The sequence below is a fragment of the Acanthisitta chloris genome, unplaced genomic scaffold (genome assembly GCF_000695815.1).
Source record: "Acanthisitta chloris isolate BGI_N310 unplaced genomic scaffold, ASM69581v1 scaffold1081, whole genome shotgun sequence".
Classification (NCBI taxonomy): Eukaryota; Metazoa; Chordata; class Aves; order Passeriformes; family Acanthisittidae; genus Acanthisitta; species Acanthisitta chloris.
The window spans coordinates 38211-49819 of NW_008656285.1; the positions used below are offsets into that span (position 1 = coordinate 38211).

General features: G+C 38.5%; 1 protein-coding gene across 3 annotated transcripts in view; it reads left to right on the forward strand.

Moving 5' to 3' along the window:
* The first annotated feature begins 12 nt into the window (after positions 1 to 12).
* The window catches only part of ESR1 (estrogen receptor 1), a 106957-nt gene continuing 95360 nt past the window's right edge, over positions 13 to 11609 (forward strand). For 2 of the 3 annotated variants that reach the window (XM_009084234.1, XM_009084236.1), the window contains exon 1: positions 86 to 513. In XM_009084234.1, coding sequence (XP_009082482.1) covers positions 86 to 513 — 428 coding nt within the window. Of the gene's footprint in view, positions 514 to 11609 lie in introns of all 3 variants that reach the window. The other variant, XM_009084235.1, reaches the window with a different exon arrangement.

Consider the following 11609-nt stretch of genomic DNA (forward strand, 5'->3'; position numbering starts at 1 on the left):
TTTTTTAGGTGGACTGCCAGCTGCCGATCTCACTGTTGACAGTAAAAGCAGATATGTTCCTTGCTCACTGCCATTAGTACTGGCCATGACCCTTCACACCAAAACCTCTGGAGTTACCCTGCTGCACCAGATTCAAGGCACTGAACTGGAGACACTGAGCAGACCTCAGCTGAAGATTCCCCTGGAAAGACCGCTCAGCGACATGTACGTGGAGACCAACAAGACAGGAGTTTTTAACTACCCAGAAGGAGCCACCTATGATTTTGGTACTACGGCTCCCGTGTACAGCTCTACTACGCTCAGTTATGCTTCTACTTCTGAATCTTTTGGGTCCAGCAGTCTGGCAGGATTTCACTCCCTGAACAGTGTCCCACCAAGCCCGGTGGTGTTCTTGCAAACGGCGCCCCAGCTCTCACCCTTCATCCATCATCACAGCCAACAGGTACCCTATTACCTTGAAAACGATCAGGGCAGCTTTGGGATGAGAGAAGCTGCTCCTCCAGCCTTCTACAGGTAAATGCTACAGATAATTTTTCTTTCTTATTTAAGCAGACGAACTGGGAAAATTAGAATGTGGAAATCTGTTATGCCCCAATATTTTCTTTTTGTGTAAAGGACCGTGTGATTTAATTGAATCATCCATGATATCTAGATCATAAGAAATGTAGAATGAAACAAAACTGTAATTCACAGCTGACTGTAAGCAGTAGATTTTGAAAACTGTGCATAAATGAGAAACAAATCAGATAATGAATATAAATGTTTCCTGGGGAAACATGAAATCATAATTGATTAAAGAATGGCAAACTACATCCCTGTTGTAATATATTAGAATACTGGCTGAAGTACACTAAAAAGACTTCCATCATCACACATTTCTGTGTATAAGTGGTTGTTTGTTCAGCTCTTAGGTGGTAGCAAGAATATTTTTCTCCCCTGTCTTCCTTTACAGTGTGAGAAGTGGCTTATGTAGGAAGTCATTCAGGAGCACAATATCCTTCCTAATCAAACTGTTAGAGTTGACTCAGTGACAGCATTTCAGTCAGTATCCATCTTCCCGAGCTATTCTAAGATCTATGTACATATTAACATGCATTTTTCATTAGAAGGTAATATATATTACCCATAAATCTGCTTGCTACTTTTCAAAAGATAAGACTGTTGCCGTGGGTTTTTTGTTGCTTTTTTTTTTTGTGGCTTTTTATTGGTATTTTTGTCCCTCAATAGAAGGTTGGGTTTTTTTGTTTTTTGTTCTGGAGGGCTTTCTTTTTGGTCTAGAATAGCAAATGAATGAATTTCCTTGATTTAAATATTTATTTTTGGTTGGGAACGCAATTACATTTTCTTTGAAGTAAGTGTTAGAAATTGATAGAACTATAGCTTCCAAAATAAATGTAGCCATACACACCAGTACCCACACTGTTAATGTTTTGTGCAGGGTTTAGAGCATAGTTTTGCACCAGGTTGTTATACTGGGCTTCTGTGAATTAAAGTGAACAGTTAGATGTAATTTTTTTCCTGAACTCTGTTCATTTGAGAGATACAGGTGAGTTTGCTAGAAATGAAATGACTCTGAACAAATAAAAGGAAGATATTTTTTCCATTTTAAGAGCCAGACTCTGCCAGACTTATTTGCTCAATATAACATGTTACTGTGAGTAGCAATGTATGTTCTTAAAGACAGTCTAAACTCAGCCTGATTAAGAATCTGGTAGTAGAATCTGGTCCAAAATGATGATGATTTCATTTTTTGCAAACAATTAATCAGTTTTGGGGAGCAGATGGAATAAAGACTGGTGAAATGGTAGATAATGGTTATGTCAAAGTGTCCAATACAATGATCTGTAACTGGTATCACCAGTGACTTGAGACTGAAACTGTACTTTGCACTAGATTAAAGGGCTTTTTTAACATGAATGTCCAGTGCAAACCATGGTGAAAACTGTGCAAGTGACCTTAGATATGTAAACAGTGGAGTAGTGAGTTTGTGAAGTTGAAACACACAGGCAGAAAATGTTCTATAGTCAGGTATTTTACTGCAGGAGGATTCAAACTCAAGAATAAAATGGAAATAGAAGTTGAACAATGGAAATAGTGTTCTTTTAATTTTTAAGCAGTGAATTGAGGGGAGACCCTTCAAAACAAAATGATGGTACTTTTTTTTTTGGGTTTAACGCCTGGAGCAAATGTGTAGTAACAGTGCTGGATTCCCCATTTCCTGACCTTTATGATCAAGGTTAGGTGTCACCCTTGGAAATGTGTATTAGCCATATGCAATTGCTGAGGCTTAATGCAGCAGTAATTGGGTGAATTTATGATCTTGGTTATGCCAGAAGGTTTATCTGCATACAGCATTATACAAATGATTTAATGGCCCCTTCCAGCGATAATTCTGTAAAGTGCATCTTATGTGGTAATAGGCAATGTGTTTCAAAGTGCTTGCTATGATTATCTTTTGTTAACAGGCATAGTCCTGTTGGAATTAAATTGCTGAAAACTTTGCTTTTTTTCTTTTCATTTTAGCGAGATAGTATTTACAAAGTTATCACCCTCACAACAAATATTAGGTCTTCATTCTCATGTTTTGGCACAAGTCCAATCACCAGTAGTCTATCAAAAATAATTTGAATAGAGTGCCTATATCTAGCCATGGGGTTTAAGAATAAGCTCTTTGAAAAACTTTTTATTTGCTTTATGTATTTGGCTAATCTAATCGGTTTCAATTGGGTTATGGGAGAAAAAAGCATAGGGCAGTGTAATCTAGCAATCAATAATTTGATGCTGGAGTTTGGAAGATGTCTACCTACCAAAATGGTGAGATTCTGGAACAACCTACCAGTAGGAATGGTAAAGGCAAAAATTCTCAAACCAAAAGCCCTAACAAAATTTAAAATGGATCATGATCAGTTTGTGATATGGCTGCCTGCTTCTGTAATAAGTCATGTAATGTAAGACCCAGAAAGACTCCTCTGCAATTCTCATTTACCTTTCTATGTAACAGAATAGTGCTCTTTGGCTTTTAAGGCAGAAATATTTACATTGCATCATCCTGTTATACTCTAAACTTGACATTCAAGTGCTGCATTCAGTGATACAAGTAGCTAGAACAATACATAAACATTGTAGGTTGGAGCTGAAATTATATTCTGTTAATAGTTGGATAAAATCTTAAAAATCTTCAGTCACAAAACTCAAAAAATGCTGTATATGAAAAGGAAAACTTTTTATGCAAGTTAATTTTGTTAATAAGAGTCCAAAATTGTACTGACTGTAGATAGATGTGTATTAATATGTGCATAGCTACATGTCTATTAATTATGAAGTTATAATCTATTTCTTTCAAGTAGTGTTTACAAAAGGCTTTGTCTCTTTGCAAGATAAGGACAGGCTTCTATATCTGGCTGAAGAACATAATGATACATAAAAAGAATGCTTTTGTAAAGAATGCAAGAAATACAGCAGTCTAATTTCTGGAGTCTTTAAATGATAAGGCATCAGAATTTGAGAAAAAAAGGGCTTAGTTAATTCAAACTGTGCTGTCTTTAACTTGACCCTTTTTCTGTCTGATCTTGTGACTGTTTTTTCATAGAGAGACAAACTAAAATACCTTTTCCTTTTATTACAATGTCAAATCTCACAAATATTTTATTTCCTTGATTATTTTTATTAGTGCCTTTTTAAATTATTAAATGCTGAGTAGTGGTTGGTTATTACTACAGGAAATCTTGTACTCATGACTATCACAGTAAATTAGCAGAAAGATTTCTTTTCTTCTTAGCTATTAAATTTGAGTTCTGGTAATTTCTGGTTATTTCTTCATGCTTTTTGGCAAGTTTTTATCCACTCAGGAAAAAAACAAGAAGCCTTTCAGTAGCTATTTTACCTGCAAGCAACACCAAAGATGAATCCTTTTTTTACTTTGCCAGTGTCTGACATTCCTATGTCATCCCACTGAGTTTACGCTTTTCAGATCTGAAGTAAAACCATGCATGTATTTAAGGCTCTTTGTAGCCTGCATTTGGTGCTGCTTCCAAATCTGGCCAAAAACATCTTGAAAAAATGGGCTGCATCTATCAGCTTGCTGATGAAGATGTTGTCAGTGCGTAGAGAGTGACAGAGGCTGGGAAAATCAGTGTACAAACAGAAATAACAGATGAATACCTCCCTCACTTTTAGTGGCTAGTTTGTGAGTATCTTCTAGTACCTCAGGCTTCACATTTAGATTACTACAATAAGGTATTTCTTTAGCATTAGTCACGATTATCATAGAATCAATCAGGTTGAAAGAGACCTCAGAGATCATTGAATCCAACCCTACCATTGTTACTAGACCATGGCACTAAGTGCCACATCCAGTCTCGTACTGAAATTGACTCTGACTCTGACTCTCCTACTGAAATTGACTCTGAATCATTTTAACCCTGTTGTTCCAATCAATATGATCATAGCTTTAAATTGAATGCTTGCTAAAATTGACAGAGATTACAAATGTAGATCAATCTCTCCTCTGTTGTGATTCATAAATCCACCAGTCCAAAAAATACTTACTTAACCTAATAAATATAAATTTTTAACATCATCTGATTCATTATGAAACTTTCTAGCTGTTCATGTTGAGTACTAAACAATTAAGATTTTTTTCAAATTTTAAAATTGAAATTGTTACAATGAATGCAAAGTTCAAAGATAATTTTTCTTTTTTTTTTTTTTTTTCAATATAGCATGAAGTATTCCTAAACATGGAGTACAATGTAATGTAGTATTTTGTTTGATTTTTTTGAGGGTATTTTTGTGAGTTGTTTTGTTTTGTTTCATTTTTCTCTAAAGCATCAATCTCTTCTGAGGTCCTCTCTTGAGCAGTTCAAATGTTCAGGCAGTTTCCCAAACACTTGGACTGTTCCTGTTTTCAGGGCTTGTGCTGGTATCTCTGACAATTTTACAGCAACAGATGACTATAATGAAAGAGACAAGAAAACATGGAAATGTTGTAAAGATAAGCCCATTAAATATTCTGAGATGCTCACACATTACAATTATGAGGGACTTGTACAAACCAACTTTGGTGTTTCTGCAGCCCTTCTTAGAAAATGTGCTGACGTGGATCCTGCTATAAGTGTGCCTGCACCATAAAGTCACCAACCCATATTGTTGAGGAGCACATGTGATCTGTGCCTCCTTGTGTCCCTGAATAAGAGCAGACAGTGCTGGAAAGGGGTAAAGGAGCTGTTATGCATCCTCATTATCCTTCTTTCTGACAAGGCAGAGAGATGGATCTCGCTTGTTCTCTCTTACTGAAGAAAACTTTCTTCACTTCTTTAGCAGTTACATTTTTTGCATAAACCACAGACCTAGGAAGTGCTCCATATTCCAAGTCCTTTCCATGTGGATTTGAAATTTCTGGCTAAGAACAAGGTTGTTCAGACAAACCATGTGAATGGGGTTCGTCTGATTAAATGTAGGTAGAAACCTAGGTAGACACCTACATCTGTATTCATTTTCCCATTCCTTAGGCATCTGGTGCCATTTGAGAGACCATAAAGTCAGATGGGTCTAGCAGATATTACACAGGACCTACTATGTAGCTACACCTTTTTGGAGTAGTAGGTGCTTGTCAGTGAGGGGCATCACCTGGAACATCTCAAATGGCATATAGCATTGACAACAACATCAAACCTTCATGTGGACTCCCTTCTTAGTCTGTGGAGACACAAAGAGGCACTGTGAACACACACCTGTTTCTAAGGTACCTGATTGAAATAGACCAGATGCATTAGGCTCAAAAAGAGCAAGTTTATTGTTCTGTATTATAAAAGATGGCTACATTCTGGTACAGATATCTATGGGATGAAGATGGATGCTCAGTGATATCTGAAGTTACATGAATTTAGTCCAATCCATCTATCTCCTGTAAAGAACCAAAGCAGGCACCATCTGTAATCTCCCTTCAGATAGACACTGCAGTACGTCCCTTGAGAGGGAGATGGGGAATTGACTCTGTGTCACTGGCCTTGATCTCTCGTGCTCTGAGGCTCTTGAAACAACAAACACTGCTGGCCATATCTGCTCTGATATGGAAAGCATTAGATGCTGGCACCAGTTCCTTCAGCAGTTGCGAAGTGAACATCAAACGCCAACATTTTTTATTAAACCAGGAAGAAAGGCATAGCTCCAAACAAACGCAGAGGAGAAGAGTCCTGCAACTGAAGTGCATCCACATTTTCTAACAAATTGAGGTTTTGGTAATTTTTGTGCTTTGATATTGTTGACACTTAAACACTGAAACTAATAATGAGATCCCTGATCTGTCTGCAGGGAGTTTTCTGTTATCTATTCAGGCATCAGTACTGAGATTAGAACAGAGATGCTGTCCTTCAACATTCACTTTTCAAGTGCTGCTTTCATTGCATTTATTCAGGGGGCTGTTCATAAAATTTGATGTACAGAGAGAAGTCACATCTGAGGCTGAGCGTCCTTTCCAGTGACCTGCAAAAGGTCATAATTTACCACAGCTCATTAGGAACCCTGATCAATGTGACTCTGGGCAAGGCATTTCTGTTTTTCTGCCAAGCTCAGATTCCAGTTGCTGGGAGGGTTCTTACTTCATCTCCCTCAAGATACTCTTGTGCAACACTATGAATGCATGAGTGATACCTGTTAGAGATAAGATCAAAAATCTGCAGGATAATCTTCTTCCTTGGTAAGATGTTGATAATAATATTGGATTCAGGAGTGATCTGGGTGTTTCATTTCAACCCTTTACTAGAAAAGAAAATATAGTCCTCAGAAAACACAGAGCTTAAACATGGCAGCCCTAAGCGTAAATCCTATCCGATACATGTATATAATGGTTGCAGTGGTCTTCCAATCATTCCAGTCTTAACTAATGACACTACAGCCAGCACCTATATGAATAAGAAATAAGAAAAGATGGCTCCTCTTTCCTCACTGCATGAAAACCATTAGTAAAAGTGAAAAATAAGAAGTGGACTTTTTAAGAGGACATCTTAAATAAGCAGTTGGTGACTAATGGTGAACAGTCATGTATGTAACCACTTCACGTCCAGTGGGTTGTCTACAACTGTTCAAGAGTGCAGTCCATCTTGAATTAGCCAACATGGGTGGAATGTGTCACATTCTGTTTCCATGTGCTGCTGTCTCACAATGCTGTCAGCAGCCAAAACTGACCTTCCCACAACCCTGGCAGCAGAATCTGTGCAAAGTAACTTGAATGCTAGAGGAGAGAGCCTTCTCCCTCTTTGAGGATGGCAGACCAGTGAGCATGTAAGCAGCACTGGGCTGCATTTAATGTCTGTTCATTTCACCTCTCATTCATAAGCTATACAAGTAAGCAATGAGTTTTTTTGTCTTGATCATCCTATCCCATTAAGGAAACTGCTTTTAAGTGATTTTCTAAGGGAAAATCTGTATTCGTCCTTTGAAGATTTTTTCAGTGTCTCATAAATCTGTGGTGCAAATGTCTAATTCGATTGCTACTCCCAGTCTTCCCTCTCTCTTATTTTATTACTTGCTATAATGCAGAAACACTGCTTTGATCACTGCAGCTTGCTTCAGTACTGATTTTTGCTGCAAAAATGACTATGGAAATCTTTCTAGGATACTACAAAGGAGAAGTCAAACATAGAAAGAAAGGGGAAGGGAAATTACTGCAAAACAGGAAAAGTCTCAGCTCATGCTAAATAAAAATAGTTAAGAAGTTGTTGTGCAGAAAGCAGCAGCTGCAGAAGAAAATGCTGCATAAAATTTAGGCCCCAAATCTTAAATCACAAGGCTGGGAAAATGATAATATGCTTTCCAAATAGCCTAAACTGTGGGTTTTGCATATAGACCTGTTAAAACTGGAACATGTAATACCTACTGCTTTCTTTTTATTTACTTTCATTTTTTTTTCATTTTTAATGTAATTCAGATTTGTGAGACAAGATCTAGTAATTAAAAATCAATGAAAGGTCATAGAATCAATGAAAGGTCATAGAACAGTTTGGGTTGGAAGGGATCATATAGTTCCAAGTTGCCTGGCATGGGCAGGAACACCTTTCACTAGACCAGGTTGAATAGAGCTCGATCCAACCTGGCCTTGAACACTTCCAGGGATGAGACATTCACTATTTCTCTGGGCAACCTGTGCCAGTGCCTCACCACTCTCATAGTGAATAATTTATTCCTGATAACCAATGTAAACCTACCTTCTTGCGGTTTGAAGCCATTCCCCCTTGTCCTATCACTAAATACACTTGTTAAAAGTCCCTCTCTCTCTTTCTTCTAGCCCCCTTTAGGTACTGGAAGGATGCTATAAGGTCTCTCTGGAGCCTTTTCTTCTGCAGGTTGAACATTCCAAATTCTCTCAGCCTGTCTTCATAGGAGAGGTTCTCCATTCTTCTGATCATCCTTGTGGCCCTCCTCTGCATAGGGTCCAGCAGGTCTATGTCCTTCTTAAGTGGAGGGGCCCAGATCTGGACACAGTACTTCTGGTGGGGTCTCACAAGATGAAAGTGAGACCGTCACCTCCCTTGACCTGCTGGCCACACTTTTTTTGATGCAGCCCAGGACACGGCTGGCTTTCTGGGCTGCAAGTGCACATTGCTGGCTCATGTTAAGCTTTTCATCAAACAGCACCCTGAAGTCTTTCTCCTCAGGGTTGCTCTCTATCCATTCTCCACCCAGTCTGTACTTGTGCTTGTGCTTGCCCCAATCCAGGTGCAGGGCCTTGCACTTGGCCTTATTGACCTTGATGAGGTTTACCTGGCCCCACCTCTGAACACTGTCCAGGTCCCTCTGGATGCTATTCCTTCCCTCCAGCATGCTGACCGCACCATAAGGCTTGATGTCGTATGCAAATTTGATGAGGATGTACTCAATCCCACTCTCTATATCACTAACAAAGATGTTAAACAGCACCAGTCCCAATACGGACCCCAGAGGAACCCTACTTGGCACTGGCCTCTACTTGAACTTTGAACTGTTGATGACAACCCTTTCAGTGCAACCATCCAGCCAATTCCTTATCCACTGAGTGGTCCATCTGTCAAATCCATGTCACCCCAGTTTAGAGATAAGGAAGCTGTGCAGGACAGTGTCAAATGCTTTGCACAAATCCAGGTAGATTATGTCAGTTCCTCTTTCCTTACCCACAAATGCTGTAACACTATAGTAGGAGTTTGCCTACTCCTGGTGTGCCACCAGATTTGTCAGGCACAATTTGCCCTTAGTGAAGCCATGCTGACTGTCACTAATAGTCATTTTTCATGTGCTTAATAATTTTTTTCCAGGAGGATCTGCTCCATGATCTTACTGGCCACAGAGGTGATAACACACTGGCCTGTAGTTCTCTGGGTCTTACTTTTTTTCGTTTTTTAGAAATGGGAGTTATGTTTCTCCCAGTCCCTGCCTTTGTCTTTTGCAACATGAGCAATGTGGCTGGAGCATCTACTGGTGAAGACTGAGGTGAAAAAGTCAATGAGTGCCTCAGCCTCCTTTATATTCTGAATAACTAGGTCTCCTGTATCCTTCTGGAGAGAGGCCACATTTTCCCTTGTCTTCCTTTTAACACTGAACTATCTATAGAAGCTTTTCTTGTTGTCCTTGATGACCCTGGCCAGGTTTAACTCTATCAGACCTTTAGCTTTCCTAACCTGATCTGTGTCTGCTTGGACAATTTCTCTTTGTTCATCCCATAATGCCTGTCCCTGCTTCTACCCTCTGTAGACTTCCTTTCTGTGTTTGAGTTTGTCCAGGAACTCCTTGTTCATTGCTGCAGGCCTCCTGGTGTTTCTGCCTTACTTACTCTTTGTTGGGATGTCTTGCTCCCGAACTTGGGGGAAGTGATTCTTGAATATTAGCCAACTTTATTCTTTTTCCAGGGCTTTATCCCATGGTTCTAAACCAAGCAAATCCCTGAAGAGACCAAAGTCTGCTCTCCTGAAGTTCAGAGTAGCAAGCTTGCTGTGCACCCTCCTTGCCACCCCAAGGATCTTGAACTCTACCATTTTATGGTCACTGCAGCCCAGGCTGCCCTTGAGCTTCACATTCCCTACCAACCCTGTTGGTGAAACCAAGGCAGCCTGTAGCAAATCTCCACTTTAATCCTGACCTATAAGGTCTCCCTTGGCTCCTCATCCATCCCCAGGTGGAGCTCCATGCATTCCAGCTGGTCACTGACATATTCCAGTCTCTCTTACTCTTCTTCCTTCTTCAAGTTGATCTGTAAACAGATAGAAATTTAGAAGGTGCTAACTCTAAAAATTGTCATTTAATTTTATAGTAATTTGAAGACAAGTACTATAAAATCTGGTCGTTGGCAAAAATAAAGTCACATAATACCCTGTCATCTCTGTTTTCAGTTTATAAAGATAGCAAACATTCTAAAAACATTTCTATTGCTGAGCCATCGTGATCAAGCAGAATCTAGTTATTATCCAAAATCTTGTATCAGTTGGTGTTTAAAGGAAATTAATTCAAATAAGTGTTCCCTGCTTTAGTTATTAGTTACAACTTGAACTTGACAGTAAGATCTCTGTTTCAAATTACATATCACAGAATCCTTGTATCCAGGAAACTGTAGTGGTGGCAAAGATCACTATGGCTGAGAGTGTGTGGCAAATCTAGATATCTTTGGGGAGCTAATACGTCAAAGAACAGCTTTGACTGTTAGCTTCCATTCTGCAGTAAAATTATACTCCTCCTTCAGTCATATTGATAAACACAAGCAAGGAAAAATATGTATGTTGCCAGCACATGAGCCACTGTAGCAGGTTTGTTACCATGCAATAGTTTTGTGTGGTTTGGATTATTTATATTTGTTGAAAAATATTTATAGCTTTGCCTTTGCACACTGTGAGAAACATAATCCTAATTTAATCTACAAGTGTATCAATTAGAGATAAAGCATACAAATCCTGTTAATGGTGGTTCAGCAAAAATTCAGCAGAATTTATCTGACAGCATTGTAATTATGTTCATGGAGAAAGATAGTGAGATAGAAATCCATATAAAATAACATAGATAAATGTTTAATGGCAAAAATTTCAGAACCAGTTCAGCTGTAAGAATATCTCCCAGAGGTATTGCAGCTAAAGGAGTCAATCATTGCTAAAGAAGGTTGTATGTCAAGAAGTTAAGTGCTATTTTTTCTTGATTCCAACCATTGTAATTATGTTCATGGAGAAAGATAGTGAGATAGAAATCCATATAAAATAACATAGATAAATGTTTAATGGCAAAAATTTCAGAACCAGTTCAGCTGTAAGAATATCTCCCAGAGGTATTGCAGCTAAAGGAGTCAATCATTGCTAAAGAAGGTTGTATGTCAAGAAGTTAAGTGCTATTTTTTCTTGATTCCAACAATAAAATTGCCAAAGTGGAAAGCAATATGATTATTCAGAGAAATTTTTAAACATCCCAGAGTAAAACTCCACTTTATTTACAGACAATTCCAGTAACATTGTGTATTATTAAGTCTGCCTAGATTTCTCTCTCTTTTGGTTACTTATATTGTCTGGATTTGGTTTATATTTTCTGTGTTAGATGATTGTCTAAGGTAAACTTTTTTAAACAGGTTGGAAAAAAGTGGCTCAACTTTCTAAGTATCATGT